Raw genomic sequence first — 19,630 nt, 5'->3', positions numbered from 1 at the left:
TGCAGAAATGAATGGATAATTACCACTGGTTTGTACTTTGGCAATGAATCTCAGTTTGACTCAGGAAAATGATTAATGGGTACTGGTAATGGTAGATGGAATCTATATGTTGCATTTTAGTACAGAGTACTAAAAACTTGCAAAGTTTTAGTTATGTCATTTAAACAGCATACGTTATAAATCTAAATATACTCAACAGCCTGCAGTAGTTAACTAACGGCTGAGTAGATGTAGGATCTGATCATCAGTATTTTTCTTATTGAATGGTTGGCTACAAAATTATACAAAGTTAAGGGCAAGTACTGGATGTATTTTTGGGAGGTAAAACCAAAGTTACCAGTGCAGTAAAGCAAGTCAACTGAGCTTCTTCTGGTCAACGTAGGAGTAAAATATTTTGGTGTTCTTCAATAGGAAGGTCTTTTTTGTGTCTTCAAGAAATGCAGAGCAACAGTGAGCCTGCTTTAAAAAGATGGCAGGGAAATGCATCCTGACTTTGTGGTTGACCACACTGTGCCCTGTTGCCCAAGCAATTTGTTCTAGTCAGTGACTTTGTTCTGTCCCGCACTGGTTAACATAGACTCCCAGAGCCCTCCCCTGAGCGTTTGAGGGAGCGTGAGAGCTACTGAGCGCTACCAACTGATTCCAGATGGCTTCCACAATGTAGGGCTCAGAGGATGAACGCTGAAAAGAAGATTGATTTCCTTTGTGGAGTATGACAAGCCATGCACTAGAGCGCAGCTCTCCAGACACACAAAAGCAAACTCAAGAAATATATTTCTACTTTTTTTTTTATATCAATCTGCTTTGCAGTAAAACTACAGGCTAGAGTGTTCTGAGGGTTTGTCTCTGGATCCCCAAGGGAGTAGATTTGTGTATACATAAATTTTCTGCCTTTTTGCAACAATTTTATACCTTTTCCATCAAAGCTTATCCAGCAAAGCGTTTCTTCCACCTCTTTTCTCTGTTTGTGCGTCACTTAAACAATTTATAATCCCAGGTTGAATTGGGACTATTGAAGATACAATCCAATATCCCTCGGATTCTGCAGCATTTGGAGTTCAGTACTCTGCTCAGCATAAAAATAGCTCAGGTTCTATTTATTGATTATGATAAAGCCAATCCAAGGTCCCACTATGGTAATCCATTAGAACAACAAAACAAACTTGGCATAGATTTAGAGGCTTAAGCATTCATCCACAGAACTGTCTTAACTTTGCTCTGTATTTCTTCCCTCTTTTCAGACCTTGCTCCGGGATGGCAAGAGGGAAAGCACCGTAAGCACACTCTACCTATCGCCTTCCAACATTGAGACAGGTCAGCAGATCATCTGTAAGGCCTCCAACAAGGCAGTCCCCAACGGCAAGGAGACCAGTGTCACAATTGACATTCAGCGTAAGCATACCACTTCTTCTTCTCTCTGTTATTCTCATCTGTGAAGAATATCAGTGGGCAAAGGGTCAGCTTAAAACATGCATTTCTAAATACTGTATATGAGGTATTTCTCACATGTAGAGTCAAGACACTGTCAAATACCTACGTGGCTAACAGTGTGAAAATCAAGCATTCATTTTCGGCTCTGGTGAATATTTATAATTGGTTTCCATTTTTACTTACATATAGTAATCCAGCGTATGGATTGGTGCTGTATTACTGTTTTTCTTTTTTTTCCATTTGTTTGTTCTGATGCAATATCAAAGGCGCCGTCTATCTAAAATGAATGGAGCCTCCTTTTTTTGGTCCATCTACCTACCTGCTGTGGCACTGCCTGTTATGGTACTGTGCAAACTGTATCCACCTCTTTTATTTCCATGCTCATGCCATCAATCTTTTTGATGAGAACATCTACAGTTCCCCTCTAAAATAGGCAAAGTAAGCCCAGCGTGTAAAACACATTCAGTCTCAATTGTCAGGGAATCTTTTTTCGATCAAGAAGCATTCACAGTAAGAGAAGGGCTCTGAACAAAGGGATTTTGCATCACTCACAACCCCTTCAACACCATTAAGTATGACTAATAAAGCAGAAAATGCTATTTAGAGAGCCATTATGACTGACGGCTCCATTCTTTTCATTATGCACACCACAAGAGGCAAGCATGGCAAGAGCGGGCACGACACGATCAGGCCAACTCAGGCGTGGGGGTAAAAAATGATTAACAATTGTTAGTGTTTGCAACTCTTTCAGTTTGCCTTCTTCATTTTTGTCATGCAGTCAGAGAGGGAAGTCATCCCACATGTAAACTGATTTGTCACCATGTATAATGATGCGTCTGTGATAAATGCTTGCCATCATAGCATCATCCTCGCTTCTGAATGTATGATTTAACCCTGAAAAATGAGTGGAGCAGGTTTCTAATTAGCATTCCAAAATGTGCTCTTTACACAATTAAAGCTCCTGAAAACATTTTTCACAGTGTGAGATCAAACCAAGCGACAGCAGAGACTAATTGTCAAGATTCAAATTGTCTCCCACAAGGCTCTTGTCTCCCTCGTTCTCACCTCCCCCGCCCTCTCCCAGATTTGACAGGTAATGTTCAGCACAGTTCAGCAGAACCTACAGTTTGTGCTGAGATCCGCTTCTAAATTAAGTTGCCACTGAAATAAAACTTGCTTCAGTTGAACTTTGATTCATTTGTGCTCGATATCAATCTGTTTAATTTCAGTGCAGCCTTATTTGGTTGCAAGGGTTCTGGCTTAGCAACAACATCTGTAACACAAGTGCAAAAAGATTATGCTTTAAAGACCTGACTATTCACCAAACATGCTGTAAATATAACGTCTTCAGAAAAGTGTTAAAGACAGGAATGGAACATTATAAGGTGGTGCCGTCACACTAAAGTTCTTTCCTTATACAAGAGGAAATAAACACAAGCTGTGCTCTAATTCAAGAGCTTGATCTTCCTCAAAGCCTAGTCCATAAAGGACAAGTTAATTACCAAGACACTGTCCTCACATGACAAAGTTTCAACAGCAGGAACTGCCAGAATGATAAACATTAATTAGCATCATACAAGTACAGTTGTTGTTTTTATCAGTAACTCATAACCACCTTAGCTGGGTCGATGACTTCACTGTATGATAATTCCTCTATTCCTTTTAATTGTCTCTCGACCTCATGAGTTTCTACTCAGAAACTGCACACATTTGCTCTCTCTCTCTTGCACAGACACACAAATACACCTTCAGCAGTGTATGTGCAGACACGGTAGCGCTATCTTTTGTTACTTTGTTTCTTGAGGGCAAAAAGTGCTGGAATGTCATAATGCAGAAAATTGCAGAAGACTTCACTAGTTATGTTCTCCATATGGGTTTCTCGGACACATTTTGCAGGGATTTTAAAATGGATCTGGGATTTGTGTGTTTGTTATTGCTTTGCTGTTTTGTGTAGAAGTACATACTTTGCATGGAGTCCACACCACAAATGAGCAAATAGCAGTTTGTAGTGGGAAGAAAGGTACAGTCGGGCGATGGGTTACAAAGGAAAGACTGAAACGTCTGCCTTCAGTAAGTGTACAGGACTGCTGTACATCGCATCGCATGAAACAAAGCGCAGTGTAGTGGCAGCAAATAAGGAAAAAGTGACAAACAAGAGAGCTAACACCCAATCCTGAACAAATCTTATGTTTCAGATGTAACCAAATATCCCATGCCCGTGATACCTGAACACAGCAGCCATACAGATATACGATGATCCTTTTGTATTTGCGTGCATGCTTTTTATTTTGATTTTGTTATACTAACAATAGTAACTTGGTTTAATGAATCATAATGATGATATGTTCAAACAAGAGAGCATGTTACATCTTATTCAGAGCAAGAGTGATATTAGAAGGCGAACCTATTTCTTTATTCCACGGTAATATTTTTTTTAGTGAGACTTTTCTCAGAGAAGCTGAAAGCCATCACCCTACCTATCAAGGCAAGGGTTCCTTCAGGAGCTTCCTGTCACCTTATGAGTTATATGTAACTCTCTGCAGTTTCTGCTTTACAGTTGTTCTTGGGTGTTCTATTTTAGAGGAAAAACCAGGCAAGCGTAAGAATGTAACAATACATGTTCATAATTGTTTCAGAGTTAAGTGTTTGTAGAAAAAATGCAAGGCAGACACTGATGATTCAGAACTGCACCTCTTTAAGCTGAGTATGATCAAGTGTTGCTGCATTTCCTTTGACTTCCATAACTTTGAACTGTATCTGGATTCTACTTTTAAACCAGGGTCATGTGAATGTCACTCAAAATGTAAACAATTAAGCCTATGTGATGTTCTTAAATAATATAAAATTACAATTATTTTTTTGAACTCTGATTACATTGTTACCATTATGCTTTTTTGTACTGATATGCTGTCACTGTTGCTGTATTTTTTTAGGTCCTTTGTGAAATTTGTGTCCAGCATTCGCCCTCTTGAAATTGCTGTGGTTGGGCCGTGTGGAGAGTTAAAGAAGCAGAATAGCAAATTAAGCTACCAATGTGAAGCTCATAACATTTTATTTTCACATAGCATAGTAAGCATTAAGCCTTTGAGTATTAGCACATAAGCTGCTGTTTGTTAAGATGGCCATGACTGCAATGCTAATGTTCTTAGAAAGACAATACAAGTTTTCATTAGCTGGTAACAACCATCTAATGGACTAATATTTGCTGCATATTATGAGAACTTACATTGAGGGGGGGTTGCATGTAAACTCCAGAGCCCCCCTAGTTCATGCCCAGGACCCTGTTGGTGTAAGGCAACAGCACTATCACTGAGCTTCTGTGTTCAAAATAAATAAACAGCCTCAACCTGGAAGCCTGGCTCTCATAGAGAGACCTGTTTACCCAGCTGCCAAGCCAAATATTAGTTCTGCAAGTCCACAAAGAAAACTGTCCCACTGCCTATTGCCTTTAATAAGGTATTTAAAAGTCATTTAAAAATGTAGCAACACTTAATGACATTTTAATGACTTGTCCAAATTGGACCAATTTACTCTCAGGTCAGGGAAACTGTGATTAATAATAGTTTCATAACAGCTTCATGACAGCCAACGTTAGAAGCAACCACATAAGACAAAGTTATGCCAGGTTATGTTGTCTTGGTTGATATCATGTTTCTATAACTGATATGTGAAACAATGCCAGCTTTGCAATGCAAATGAGGTAACTGAATGATATTAATGACAAACCTAATGACAAATATTCATATTTGCTTTACTGTAACTTTATTTTTCTGATCGAAAATAAAAAAAAATAGGAGTGGAATTAAAATAGTCTGGTCTGAAAAAATCTATGATGGGTAAAAAACCCAAAACAAACAGAGGATGGAGTCCAGTTCCCTCTAACTGGAACTGCTGAAAGGTTATTATGGATCTTTTTGTCAAGCGATGCCAAAAAGCCAGAGATATGTTTTTCAATTATTTATCTGACACTTCATGCGATCGCTGTTTATTGAAAGCAGTGAGATAAAACTGATATTGATGCTCTCGACTCGTTGTCAGTAAGACAGCGAATTAACAAATATCCTCAATTAGCAGTGTATTCACCAAAAATGTAGATGTCTCTGTATATACGCTGGTAACCCCTGTTGGATGTCTAGTTGTGAGTAAATACCACAATTAATTAATGAACAGTCTCACTTCTTTTCCCTAATCTAATTGGCCACATTAGTGAGATGATACGAATGACAACAAAAGTAATTAAAGCGTTCTCATTCCCTCTGCCACTCTCAACATTTGCCATTCTGCCGGCTTCTACGCTCAGGTACCCTTTTTCACTAATAGCGTAATCGAAACACGACCCAGCGCACTGCTCTACAGCCTAAACCCGTCTAAAACCCAATGCATTTACCAACCTTTCTTTTCTTTTATCATTACTGAAATGATTTACACCCACTTCAGCATTTTTTTTTTTTATTCCCTTCAACATCCATGTGTTATCTGACCCAGGTTTGGACAAATTTGCATCTAAATACAGTGCGCGCTGGTGATGTTGCCAAAATGAGAGGGATTTAGAGCCAACAGAGGCGATTCACAATCCTGGATAGACTGCTGACTACAGTTGTCCATATGAGTCCATTAGCTGACTTTAATTATTTGATAGCAGAAGGGTGGCTACCCCCTGATGCTGTTTTCTACAGCAGCATGACTGAACTTGCAATACAGTCTTTGGACTTAGATCAGTAAACTCCCCTACCCTTCAATCATATCACTGCAGTGAAATACGATTCTGGTGCCACAGTTTCATGTCCCGCTGGTTCCCACTCATCAAACTATTTAAAATATTCCTCAAACATTTTCTAGTCCAGTTGCATACTTTGCAAAGCAGTGCCCCACATAGAAATATGCTTTGAAACACATAGGCTAGTGGGAAATTAATGCACAAGGGACGGGTAAAACCAAGGTTTTCCATGTGTTTGCATTGCAAACAAGCTGAGCCATGTGGGGGAAAAATGAATGCCATTTGTTGAGACTAATTAATAAAGAACATGCAGATGTGCAATTGGGGAGGATTTGTTTTGGTAGCTTGCTCTGCTACATGCTCTCCGTGCTTAATTAAGCAGGTAATGGCAAATTTATCTGAGTTAGAATTTGTAAGTGAGAAGGACTGAGTAAAAAGGTAAAGGGGCACAAAAATGCTCTGAATTATGATGCATCTGCACAGAATTATCTTCCTTATATGTTAAGCTGTGTGAAGATATCGTTTCTAAATGTTACATTTTCATTACCCCAAACACATCACAGATGCTATAAAGGATCTCTGGCTCGTACCCTTGCATCAGCAACAAAACTGAGATGATCAGGAATGTAATTGGCTACAGATGTGCTAGAGGAAGCACACATTTAAGCGCCTGTATGAATTGAATAATAACATCTGCCTTCATTAAACTCACTAAATTCTCAATGAATTTACTCATGTGAACAGCAGATGATCAATGTTAGACCTCAGGTTGTCAGTCAGTCTGTTCCTCTCTGCAGTATGCCACTCAGCCAGCCACATGACAGTGTGCCCATATCGTTAAGGCTAGAAGCCACGAGCGGGCGGCCCACAAACAGCTTTCCCAGCCTTCATAGGCATCTGACGCTACTGGAGTTTGAGGCCGGTCCTACTGGAGAACAGCTGTCTGCAATGACCCAGAGAGACTGGAAATTGAGCTTTAAGAAAGGGAAAAAAAGCATTTTTTTGCTGGCACGATCTCCAGGAAACAGAGAAGTTGGAAGATTGTTCCAAAAACACCATCTGGTCTCCACTTTGAACTAACCGATCAAAAGCTGTCGGCCAACTATAACACCACCCTCCCCAATTCATCCTGTTGTTTTCACAGAAGCTCCGATCAGTCCTACGATTCCCCTTTTCCTCTTTTCATCCGTTCCTCCCCCTTTCTCTCTCTCTCTGTCTCTCTCTCTCCCTTGCTACTACTCTCTTGACAAATGTTGGGAATTAACAGTCTTGCATATTGATGTGCTGTCGCATCATGCCTCAAATGCCCTCGCTCAGCAACTCATGCATTTATACATCATAGCAGCAAATGGACTTTATTAAGTAGATGTCTGTCATATCTAAAAGGTCAGTGGTTAGACAAGCTACAGTCCCTTATCCACACCCAGGGCACTGCTGATAGACTTTTGACGGCTGTTGCTCCCATGACTGTCTTTGCTTCCGGCTTGGGGGATATGGAGCTATCCAGGAAGTTACTGGTGTAACTTATAGATGTAAAATCCTCATGACATTACCACTTGCTGAGAGAAAGTGGGGGGATTTTTTAAGGGAGGGTCAGTTCAATCATTTGAAAAGAACATTAATTTGTAGCCGGGGAGACAGTAATGAGCATTTGTGTCCTTAGAAGTCTCTTGGCGGCCAGAAAGCGGTTGGCATAGTTAAAAAGGACAGTTCAGGAATATTTTTAGTGAAAACGGTTTCTGAATTAGCTTCTACATTACTGTGTCTATCAGCATAGACACATCCGTCAGATCTCTCTTGCTTTCTTTTTATGTATGCCTCTCTCTGTACTCTTGCACATTCTTGCTGAATTTTATTACCATCTCCACCACTGCCACGTCTGTCATTTTACCCCTGAGGTCCCCTCTGCCCACAGTTAAGTCCACGCAATTAACAGCTTGCAACGTTAAGAAAAAAAATGTACTGGGCAGCTAACACTATTGCTCGAGGCATGGATGGCTTTCCTGTTTTATTAGGACATACACCCATGTGCACTTTCATATGCACACAAAACCCCTTGAATGTCTGCCTTCGCTCACAAACACGTGGATGCACACAGTTCGCCGCTCGGTGCCTGGTTGACTGTGGCCTTCGGTTGTTCCATCCGCAGTATTGTTGTTTTCTCTATTGGCCCAGGGAGAGCTGGCACAGGTGGAGCTCGTGGATTTGAAGAGCTCATGGTAGAGTAGTTGGTGGGAGGTGGTTGGAGGTGGGGTAGGGGTGGGAGGTGGGGAGGACTGTTCTGGAGGGAAATGAGTCTGCTGATGGGGAATATGGTGTGCGAGTAGGAAGGAATATGACACCTGGACCACCCCCCTCTCTGGGTTTTTGTGGCAGCTGAGCCAGCCTAGAGCATCTGCACAGCCACAGGGTAAAAAGCAGTTTTCCTGCACTTCATACCCACACACACACACACACACACACACACACACACACACACACACACAGTCGTACAGAATCACACTTCATAACTATACACAAAGTTGTTTGGCTTCATTTCAGTGGCGTTTGGGTGTTTCTTTAATTCTATGTGGAATCTCTTTGCCGACCACACTGCTCTTCATCCACATCCAAACACAGTTCCTGCTTCTTTTTTTTTTACTGAACATAGAGCAGCTATACCTTTGAAACAGATGGCTACACCAGCAACAAACTCAGATCCAGCGCTTTCCCCTGGTGGCTGCTGCCTTACCAGTATTCCACTAGTATCCCAGAAAAAAGTGCTTCCACATAACACCATGTCTTAGATTACATTTGGTTTTACTAACTTACAGTCAAGGGATAAAAATAGTTGTAATTCAAAACACTTTGTTCACCTGATTTTCCAATAATAATACTAATACACTTGAACAACTACTGGTTATTTATATATTAAATGATAATTTTCTCAACACTGAACAAAATGTGCCCAGCATAATTACAGAAACCCTGCTGAATGAATCTCCGTCTGTGAAACGGTGAGGTAAATAGCTGCTTGTTTCACACGGGACGGGTTTGATATGGAAATGAATGCACATCTTCAAAAAGAATCCCACCTTTGTCAATTAGGACAAATTAAGTTGTTTATTAATTTTGCATAATGTGAATATTTTTAATTGTAACACCCGTTTTAATTGTACCTTATAACATTATTTTAATTGCAGCGTATTGCACTGTGGACTATTCACTGTGTGCAAATTGCCGTTAGCCGAAACTCATTATCAAGTCAAGTTTTCCTTTGATTTGCTCCTTAGAAATAATATTTGAGAATAAAAATAGCATGTTATCCTCCACACCTGTGAAGCACACTACAGCGTTACTTAACAACAGCGCCCAGTCTTCTCATGAGCGGTATGAATATTTCTGAATATTATGTCTTTGGGGACAACACCAACCCCAGCATTAACCCTGCTAATTCTGCACAATGAGAATATGTCATTTGTGTTTTTAACACACTCTTCTGCAAGTCTTGGCAGCGAGGTAATTAAAAATCATTCTATTTGACACACATCAAAGTCTATTTACTTTTTTCCCTAAAAATACAGGGTTAGGGTAAAGTTGGGGTTAGTGTTAGCACTTGTGATGAACTACACCTCACAGGGTTACAATATGGCTTGAAAAACTTAGGAGAACAAACTATGCTAACTTGTCACAACTGCTCTAACTACCACTGTAATCTATTTTAAGACCACCAGATTTAAATGACTTTTACCTGTAGTTTTTATTTTGGAGCATTTTACTTATGGTTAGCATTGTCAACACCCTAACTATAAGTACAGTCTGATTTAAGTTATGGTTAGCGGTGGGGTAGTGAGAGAAGGGTAGGGTTAGGGTAGCAGTTTGCTCATTGACCAAGAGTTTTACAGCAAACATAACCCCGACAAACAGGCTCTGGTGTCCTAAGTTATGTCGTAACATATTTGCTACGAGGTCGTTTTTTTCAGTCAGTGGTATTCTGCACTCGTATTTGTAGTCACTGCACTCGCTCGCCTGGAATTAGGGGAAACTTCCAGTGATTATTTCACCCAGAGATTGTCGTTCATTTTCCATTGGTTTGGGGTTCCCACATTGATGAGAATTACTTCCTCTTTGTATGCAGCTTAAGTAGCTAGCAGCTGTGGCTAATAATAAAATATTAATGTTGACATGGGAGCTAAGCAGCAAGCAGCGCTGGCCCTGACTGTCTGAATGTTAATAATCTAAAATTCAAAATCTAAAATCTAAAAAAGGTTCAGTTTCTGGTAAAGTCCCAGAGTGACGCAAAGAAAAGTCTACCAGCAACTAGACAGAAACAGTGGCAGCCAACCTTACAAGCCACATCTGTTTAACAACAAAAATATGTCGCCAAGCATAGAACTACCTCAAACTGCTGTATTTCTTTTTATACAACAGTATATGTAATACTCACACATACATGTATATGTTTTACCATGTTTATTTCATTTTATAAATGTTTTACAGTATATCATACCGCTTGAAAACACTGTTGTCACTGATGTTATTGTACTTTATTTTTAAGTATTTAAGTATTTTTGAATTTTTTTTTTAATTGTAGTATCAAACACCGTGTCAGGTGTTTTTTTTTTGTTTTTTTTTTTTGGGGGGGGGGGGGGGGGTTGTTGGGGGTTTTTTTGTTGTTGGGGGCATCAGTTTGAGTTTGAAATTCTAGCATTTTGTCAACCCTGCACAGCTAAATCAGTTTTTGGGCAAATCTGGGTCCTTCTAAATAAAATTAATTAGTCCTTGTTGTCATGAACCCGACTGCACAGCCAGGACAAAAAGGCAGATGCCCACAGAAGACAATTAAAAGCTTGTTTGTTTTAAATTAATGAAACAAAGAACAGTCTTAAACTAACTATGGTGTGTGTGGCCAGTGTGATGAGTGGTGTAAGTGAGCGCCTGAGTGATGAAATGGTGTATGCAGTGTTGCATGCTAGTGCAAGAAAGCAAACCATAATCCAAAACGGTACCTTGGGGAGCCACATAGCAGCTACGCTCTAAGGATATCTGCAGAGCACCGGTCCAGTGAGACCAGGTATTGCCAGCCTTGATGATTGGAAAACAAGCCACACCCCCTCTCCAGCACCTGCCACACCAACAAGCTTAAAGGAAAGCAGGGTGGAGCGGGTCGTCTTGTATTTTGAGGCTGCATGTTTCCCCCCACTATTTATAAGGGTATTTTGTCTCCTTTGCAAAATTAGACATAATTTTCACTTTTCTTGCTGAGTCTTTTTCAGCCACAAACAGTGTTGACAACAAAGTGTTTGTCTCAGGTTTACAGTTCACTGCAGCATGTTTGAGGAGGCTGCCAGTTCGGTAATTGGTTGTCTTTGTGTCTCTATGTTTTTATAGATCTCCCACTTGTAAATCTCTCGGTGGAGCCTCAGCCTGTTCTGGAGGGCAACCTCGTAAAATTCCACTGCTCCGCAAAGGCCAACCCTCCTGTCACACACTACAGGTGAGATCATTAAAGAGTATGAAAACAAGTCATGAATGCTCAAACCATGATAATATAGTGTACAAGAACAACGCACCACGGTAAACTTTAAATGACGTCTTTTCTAATTGACGTTGCCAGCGGATGATACATTTTCACACAGAGTCAGAATTAACGCTTCATTATTGATCACATTCATCATTGTCAGCCAGCTCCTTATGATGTCATGACACCATTATATATGCCCACACTTTAAAATGAAGAGACGAAAAGGAACGTTTCGCCAAAAGATACACCTTAGAAACCTTCATGTTTTACTGAGCTGCAATAAACCAGTGCAGGGCTTTGTTGTAGAGCTGTTCACCTCCCTTGAACTTGAAATGTCCCGTAGTGTTTTCGTGCAGGGCTCGTACATAATTTTTATTTTCGTTGTATTTTTAAATGAGTCACATGTTTGAAAGATTGGATATTATTATCGCGTTTGGATTCAGTGTTTTATTGTGAGGGTCACAGCAAGATGTGTCACAAGATGTAGCAATTTTACTGACTCACTCGGTTAAATCATCACATTAGAACAGAATAAAGAGCGAAGTTAACAGATCAGAATGAGCAAACTCTTCATCACGAGGCAGACATTAGTCTAATTAAAAAAGAAACGCAAGTTCTTGTAGACAGATCCCAGCTTATCTTATGTTGTCACCACTGTGAAGCATTGTGACGGGTGCTTCTGAGTGGTGCGGGGCAGAGACATATTTGTGTATTTGGATGCCTTTAAAAGGGACAAAGACTGCAGATTGGGGAAATCTGTGTGTCTGTGCAAGAATGCAAAGGTTCTTCAGCAGCCCGGTGCAGCAAAAGGGACAGATTAGGGTGCCACTGAAAACCACTTGAATGGCTTGAAGACTGATAACATCGCCGGGGCCCGTATATGCTTTCTTTCATCTTCGGGAAGTTTCCTGACAGTTTTCAGAACATGTTTTCAGTTTCAGCTGTTATGTCAAGGTTGTTGACAAAAATCCCTTTCAGTTCATTTTATCTAAAGTACCAAGAGCCAAAAAATGCCCAAAATGTCATGGGATTTCACCGTTTTTGAAGCCGCTGTTCAAATAAGAAGCGTTTGGAGGTTTTTATTTTCCCCTCCCGTTTTTTTTTATTGTACTGCAACTATACAAGCTTAGAAGGCTGTATACTGTGTGTTTACTTCAAATCTGTTCTGTGTATTTGTCAGACATACACATCTCGTGCTTCAGCTAAACAAACAAATCTTTTCTTTTTTCTGTTTTTTAAGTAGACTGCCAGACAGAGTATTGATAAAATATCATCAAGCCGCTAGATTACATTAGAGTGCATTAAAATAATGGTAAAGTTCATTCAAGTATCTATTTTAACCAATATGTTGGTGGACACACAACCACTCAACTAACCTGGCAGGTTTAATATCAAAGTAAAAACAGAAACAATTAATTTCTAATGCACTGCTTTTCCTCAGCAGTTGCCCTCTTTGTCTGTTAAATCTTGGCTCGTTCTCAGTTGTACATGTTAGCCTGTGTTTATTTATTTTTTCTTACATCAGTAATTGTAATGGCACAAGGAAGTGGACATTAATTATTCTCATAAAGCCTTCGCACAGCCTTCCAGAAGTGTAATACTGAAGTGATTTGTCAAGAGATGGTTTTCTGTGTGGGAGGTTTTTAAAACCCGGCAAAAAATAAATGGAGTGAAATCGATAGCAAAGGGAATTGGCTGGCTCAGAATCTTGTAATGGTACTGGGAAATGAAATGGATGTACAACATACTCACAGGTGGCAAAACAGAGATGTTGCCTTTTGATGGATCCTGCCCTTTTGAAAAAGAAAAGGGGAGGAAGGGCAGTGATATTGTGGAAAACAAGGTTTGTATTTGATTGTGTAGGTGCACAGCAGAGACAGAACGTCTATCTTACCTGCAAAAGGGATTTCACCTCTATTGTTATAAGACTGGATCAATGCGAGAGCCAGACTTCTCCCCGGGGTATCGAGAGCTAAAATTCAATGGCAGTTGAGATAACTTTTTCTTCTAGTTTGACAAACTAAAAAAGGAAAAATGGTTCGGAAGCTATGCTTAAAGCTTGAGAGAAAAGAGACTAAAAGTGCCATATCCCCTCTTTTAAATCTTATTATTTCTTTTCCTTTCTCTCTCCTCGCCCCACTGTTATTGGCACAATCCACAGTGGGATTTAGAAACCATAATCAGACTAATAATTGCCATTATTTAAAATTTTACTCTTTTTGACAGTTACACAGTTTCATAGTCCCTCATTCAGATTTATCTGCAATTTGTACAAGCACTTTAGGACTTCCATGGACCGTTGCCGTTCAGGTCACGGTAGACTGAGAAAATTTGGGAATCATATCGCTTTCCTGATAGGCTTTGACTAGGGAGAGACCCTCACAAATTTCCCCTCTAGAGAACAATATCACAGAGGAGAGCAGGAAGCTGGTCAAGCAGTGTGGGGCCATTATTCAGTACTAATACACTCTGTCTACCCCAGATCAGATATAGTACAAGGACACAAGAGTTCTTAGACGGATGGTTTCTTTTCCATTCCCGGGAGTGCCATCCATTCCCAGTGTGCACTGCACCACTTTGCCATCCTCCAGTTCAATAGACTCCTGAGACACAGACCCAAGATAGTGGGGGCACTAGTCAAAGGAATGGTGCCTTCTGCTGTTCATAACCTCTCGTGCTTAAACATAGCAACGGTAATAAGACATATTTCCATACCTGAAATGCATGAACTTGTGCCAGATCACAGTTCAAGAGCAAAGAGGAAAGAAGGAGACTGTTGGAAGTGAAGATAAATGCAATGCTCAAAAGAGTGAAATAAGAGTAACTGGCATGTGTTTCCGCTGGCAGTCAGGGAATCAACATACTCCAGGAGGGGAAGACGAGTGGGTTGGAACATCTTCATTACTGTTTATAATGGTTGGGAGAGATAACTGGCAAACATCAGAATCACGCAGCTAGCACACAAGGTTTTCTCGGATCCAAACAAGAAGCCACCAGAGAGAAGAGAAAGAATAACAAACAAAGCAAATCAGGTCCCTCATCTGCCGATACAGCATAGCTGTGCACAGAGCAACTGCAAAACCCATTCCTTTGCATGACACTGTAACAAATAACATCCCAGTCCTCCCAACACTTAAGCGCTGTTGTTGTTGCTACTGCTGGATGGATCGCTTGCATGGCTTACGCTGCTGTGACCATACCCAAAATCAATACAAGCTTGGGACATGGCTAATTTTTACATTCATCATAATCCTCATTGAAATAAGAGAAAAGAAAAAATGTTATGTACAAAAATGCCAAAAAGAATTGTCTCTGTAATTCAGAGCATATTTGCAAACGCACCATCGTGCACCATTTCTGCAAATATACAAGCCAAGGTGAGGGAAGTAAAAAAGCTCAGACTAAACTAAACTGTTTTAATAGCCCCCACCTAAAGCTTGGCATAAATCTAAATGAGTAAACTGCTAGACAAATAAAGATTGTGTGGGGAAAAAAGTCCCTGACTGCACCTTGGAAAGGTTGGTTGGTCTAAAATATTCCTAACTTTTTTGAGGTTATCCTAAACTTTTAAGGACCCACAAAACACTTTTATTATTTGTCAAATCGATATCTGTAGAACCTGCTTCGGTTTCTCCGTAGATCAAAAAATAGCTCTATAATTTATGTCCATGTCAAAATGGCTCTACGCTATTACTAAACCTGCATATTTATTTTACGTTCTTCTGAGAGTAGTCATCACTTTCAATATGCATGGAAGGCAGAATAGAACGGCGCTGTGCCGTGCTTAACCATGCTGATAATAACTGTAGGGCCTGATTTACTGTGAGTCTCAATGCTGATGGCACAGATACCTGCCTAATTTAATTGTTATTGTTTTATTGCCTTAATCACATTCAGCAAATACACCCCCCTCCCCCAACTCCACGTCACTTTCACCCTCAGCTTCCATTAACGGCAGACCTTTTATCTGTATAACACTATTAACTTACACACCCATGAACATTACAAACACACGCACACATTGTACAAACCTGCGCGTTCACACGTAGACACATGCCCATGCACAGAGACACTCAGGCACACAGGATTCACACCCTTTGTCTGAATCAAATCCCTGACTAGAACACAGCAGTGTAAAGTGAGTCAGCTACTGAGTAAGCTCGCACTGGCCCTTCTAACCTCCCAAAGGGAATGCAGGTGTTTGTGTTAGCCTGCTCCAGCTATGTTTAGACATGAGCCTTGGACAAGGCCCAGCACACCAACAGAGCTTCCATGCTCCCCGCGGACGACGGCGTTCTGTCTCTGCTCCCTCTAACACTGTCAAAGGCTCCCAAACCTGGCAGCCGCAGCCTCCACTCGGGAGCAGCCGGCTGCCTGAACATCTGTGCTTACCCCATTACGACTCCTACAGTATGCCCTGGTAAAGTGAAACGGTGGCATAGTGTTATGTAAATGCAGATGTCATAGCATCACTGTTTGTGTTGTTTTTGCTCTTTATCTTCAGTCATGAACCATCTACTGAGTCACTTTACTTGTTTCAAAGCTTTCGGATCAAATAATCTTCGTGGTTTATAACTTGTGAAATTTACTTAAACTGTTGCACTTTATCCTCTTATGCTCTTTTTTGCTCTTGAATTTCATGCTTTCTTCTGAATTTCAAGAACACATTAAAGAAAATTAGTTTTATTAATTTATTTAATGACCTCAACCCTTGAAAATTTGGCGACTATGTTGAAAAGCAGGGTGTGTGCCAAATAACCAACTAAGTTAAATGAACTCGACCAATTCTGCCAAGAGGGGCGATGAAATATCCAGCCAGAATTATGCCAGAAGCTTGCTGATGGCTACTAAAAGCTTCTGGTCGAGGTGCAACTTGCTAACGGACATTAACCAAGGGTCAAACCATACTTTTTACCCTGTGTGGATTAGAGAAAATAAATCATTTAATAAATTAAATAAATAATGCACCCAATCCTAGCTTTGAAAATCTTTAAAGGTATATGCTGTTAATATTATTATTACAACCTGATAAGAGAAAAGTTTAAAGCAATCATTAAAAGGCCAAAGTTACCATGAAATTCATCCACATGATGAGTGTACGCAAACTGTTTTTAGAAAGCCTGGCTTACCGCCTTAGTTACTTATTTCTTTCTGCTGTTTAAAATGAAGTTCTATGGGGATTTACTCAATCGTGGAGCAAACATCAAGTGGCCAGCCACTTGACCCACTTTAGTTTCATTTTTCTTCAGTGCTGGAAGTTGCTGCTTGGTTTTGTCAGTAGCTGCTTCCAAGAGCAAGAGTAAACTGGGAACCGTTTGCCAGTCTAATTCCTGTACTTCATCCTCCTTCATCGTGCTCTTTGTTCAGTAATCAGTGTCATCATCGACATCATCATTGTCATCATCCTAATCATCATTATTATTGTCTTCATCCTGATTACCAGAACATCGCAAGTGTAATTAATAACGTCTTCGCCATCAACATCTGTATCATCCAAGTCATCTAAACAGCAGCTGAAAAAATAATAATCATATTCAGAATGATGGGAACATCAGCAGTCATCATCATTAACATAATGGTTTTCACATTATTTTTATCTGGAAATGTATAGAATCTACATCCTAAGTATCATTGTGGGTAATGCTCTGCTACTCGAATGATTGGACTTTGCAGATTTACAGCCATACTGTGTTATATTCAGTTTGTGTGTTGTAATCCTCCCACGAGCTGACCAGTTCGCAAACATCAATACTACTTGATTAGACAGGCCTAAAACACCTGTCTGCCCTAATTTCATTATTTTTGGAAGCGCAGGTGTTGCAGTGCTCTCAGCTGTATTGTTGTCACACAAAAACACGGCTCGGAAAAGATCTACTGCCTAAAATAAGCGAGCATGGGAAAGAAAAAAAAATCCCATGAAGCCCAATTAGAATTCTGCTTCAATTCACTTACTGATTGAATGAGGTAATCTGTTCTCATTTAAATGATTTTTAGTCAAGCATGGGGCCAGCTTAGCCATGGAAAACAAATGAGTTCCCTATCCCATGAAAACTCTTCTCGGTACTGGCAGGAATATAAAATGGAGACAAGCACTGGCGCCGCTGTCATTGTTTTCATTTGCCACATCAGCATGCAGCCACATATTTACTGTGGAAGATATCAGCGTGCATGATGCATTGCATGCCCCACAGCACTGTCTAAATTTTTCCAGAGCGATCCGGCACATCCACATGCGCCTTTGCTTCATTTTTATAAATGGGCCTTGTCTGTCGCGGCAGCAGTGAGCCATCCGCGCCACGCCGAGTGAGACGCCACTGCCCGTGACATCATAAAAGTCTCACCTGAACATGTCGGGGGAGGGGGGTCTGTGTCATCGTCACACCGGCTATCATTCACAAACACAAACAGATGCTTTTTAATGCGATCCCATGCCAATTTATTAACGTCAGCTGTTGTGTTTAATACAGTACGTGTCAAGCAATGTCTTCAAAGGTGGAGGAGCTAACCATTTGTCATTCTGTAGTGCTCTGGCACTCTCTGTCTGGCGTAATGAGGAACGTGCTGTCTGCTCCGAGTTGCCAGGGAGCTTGTCACTGCATGGAGGGCTGCCACAAAAATATGCTGAAGCCAGCACAGAAAACCAGCCCCAGAATGATGATTTATTTACACAAAAGGAACACCACCGACACAAGAAGGTGTGAGAAACCTGTCTTAATGTGTTTTCTCCTTTTCCTTAATTTTCCTCACACCCGTCCCGACATCTATCCTAACACCAGGTGGGCCAAAGGGGGAAGTATAATTAAGGAGGTCTCCGGGGACACATACGAGGTCATCGTGGATCACTCCTTCTTTACGGAGCCTGTGTCATGCGAGGTTACCAACCCTCTCGGCAGCACCAACATCAGTCGCAATGTTGATGTCTACTGTGAGTTTCTCCTTCAGTAATCCTACATGCATTCCTTTAATGCCAGCAGCGGAATAATGCATTGCTGCGTTACATGTTGTGACACTGAGCTCAAAGAACTCGGGTCTTTATTTATGGATCTATGGATGTTTTTCTTGTTTTGTTTTTTTCCCAATAGTTGGCCCTCGCATGGCTGCAGAGCCTCAGTCCTTGCAGGTTGACCTTGGATCTGATGCTGTGTTCAACTGTGCCTGGACAGGAAATCCCTCTCTTACCATCGTGTGGATGAAAAGAGGCTCTGGGGTGGTGAGTATTTCAGTTTGCATTGATAAAGGCTAACTTAAACCTTATATAATCACATAATACAGCCGAGAGCAAACTTTTTTGTAATTATTCCTGAACTTGTTTCTGCAAAGTACTTTGGGTTATTTTTTCTATCATAGCTCAGTGGTTTGTAAAGTTCCATTAGACCTAATTTTTTTTGTCCCAGCCTCCTGGTGACCTGCTCTCAAGTGAGATCCATTGATTTGATCCTCAAATTCAGTCTCATTCCACCTTTTCTTTTGTCAACATTAAAGGCCAAAGCTTTACTCGCCTGAGCTCAGACCCTAAATTGGATTTTAATAATTGAGAAGAGGTGACCTTTAAGGTATTAAATGGTTCGTGTGCTGCCTTGTTTTTTTTTTTTTTTTCTTCTGTTAGCGCTGCTTTGCTGCCATCACAAATGCAAAGGTGACTTTGGAGTCGCTACATTTGATGATCTTTGACTTCTTTGCCGCAGGTTCTTAGCAACGAGAACCTCCTGACACTGAAATCCGTGAGACAGGAGGACGCTGGGAAATACGTTTGCCGTGCCGTCGTGCCACGTGTTGGAGCAGGGGAGAAGGAGGTTTCTCTTACCGTCAATGGTAAGCTGCAATATTTGCATGTCTTACACAAAAACGGGTATTGATACACCTCCACGAAGCTGTGAAGTGCATGCAAATAGAAGTGTGAGTGTTCAGGTCTGAGGTCAATGGCAGCAGGAAGACAGCAACTTGTCACAAGATTCTGTATCCAGCTTCCTTTGTAGTTC

The 19,630-nt window shown here is 40.7% G+C and overlaps 1 protein-coding gene across 1 annotated transcript in view; it reads left to right on the top strand.

Moving 5' to 3' along the window:
* kirrel3b (kirre like nephrin family adhesion molecule 3b) overlaps positions 1-19,630 on the top strand; it is a 174,717-nt gene that overhangs the window by 130,240 nt on the left and 24,847 nt on the right. Inside the window, exons 6-10 of the mRNA XM_085245571.1 lie at positions 1,242-1,392; positions 11,519-11,624; positions 18,428-18,576; positions 18,734-18,861; positions 19,337-19,463. Of these exons, the coding sequence (XP_085101697.1) occupies positions 1,242-1,392; positions 11,519-11,624; positions 18,428-18,576; positions 18,734-18,861; positions 19,337-19,463 (661 nt within the window). The remainder of the gene's footprint in view (positions 1-1,241; positions 1,393-11,518; positions 11,625-18,427; positions 18,577-18,733; positions 18,862-19,336; positions 19,464-19,630) is intronic.

The sequence above is a fragment of the Mchenga conophoros genome, linkage group LG14 (genome assembly GCF_057382185.1).
Source record: "Mchenga conophoros isolate Kocher_MC1m ecotype Shallow Benthic linkage group LG14, M_conophoros_male_GT1.1, whole genome shotgun sequence".
Classification (NCBI taxonomy): Eukaryota; Metazoa; Chordata; class Actinopteri; order Cichliformes; family Cichlidae; genus Mchenga; species Mchenga conophoros.
Note: the sequence above shows the minus strand (reverse complement) of the source record. Positions and strands in the feature narration are given on the sequence as shown.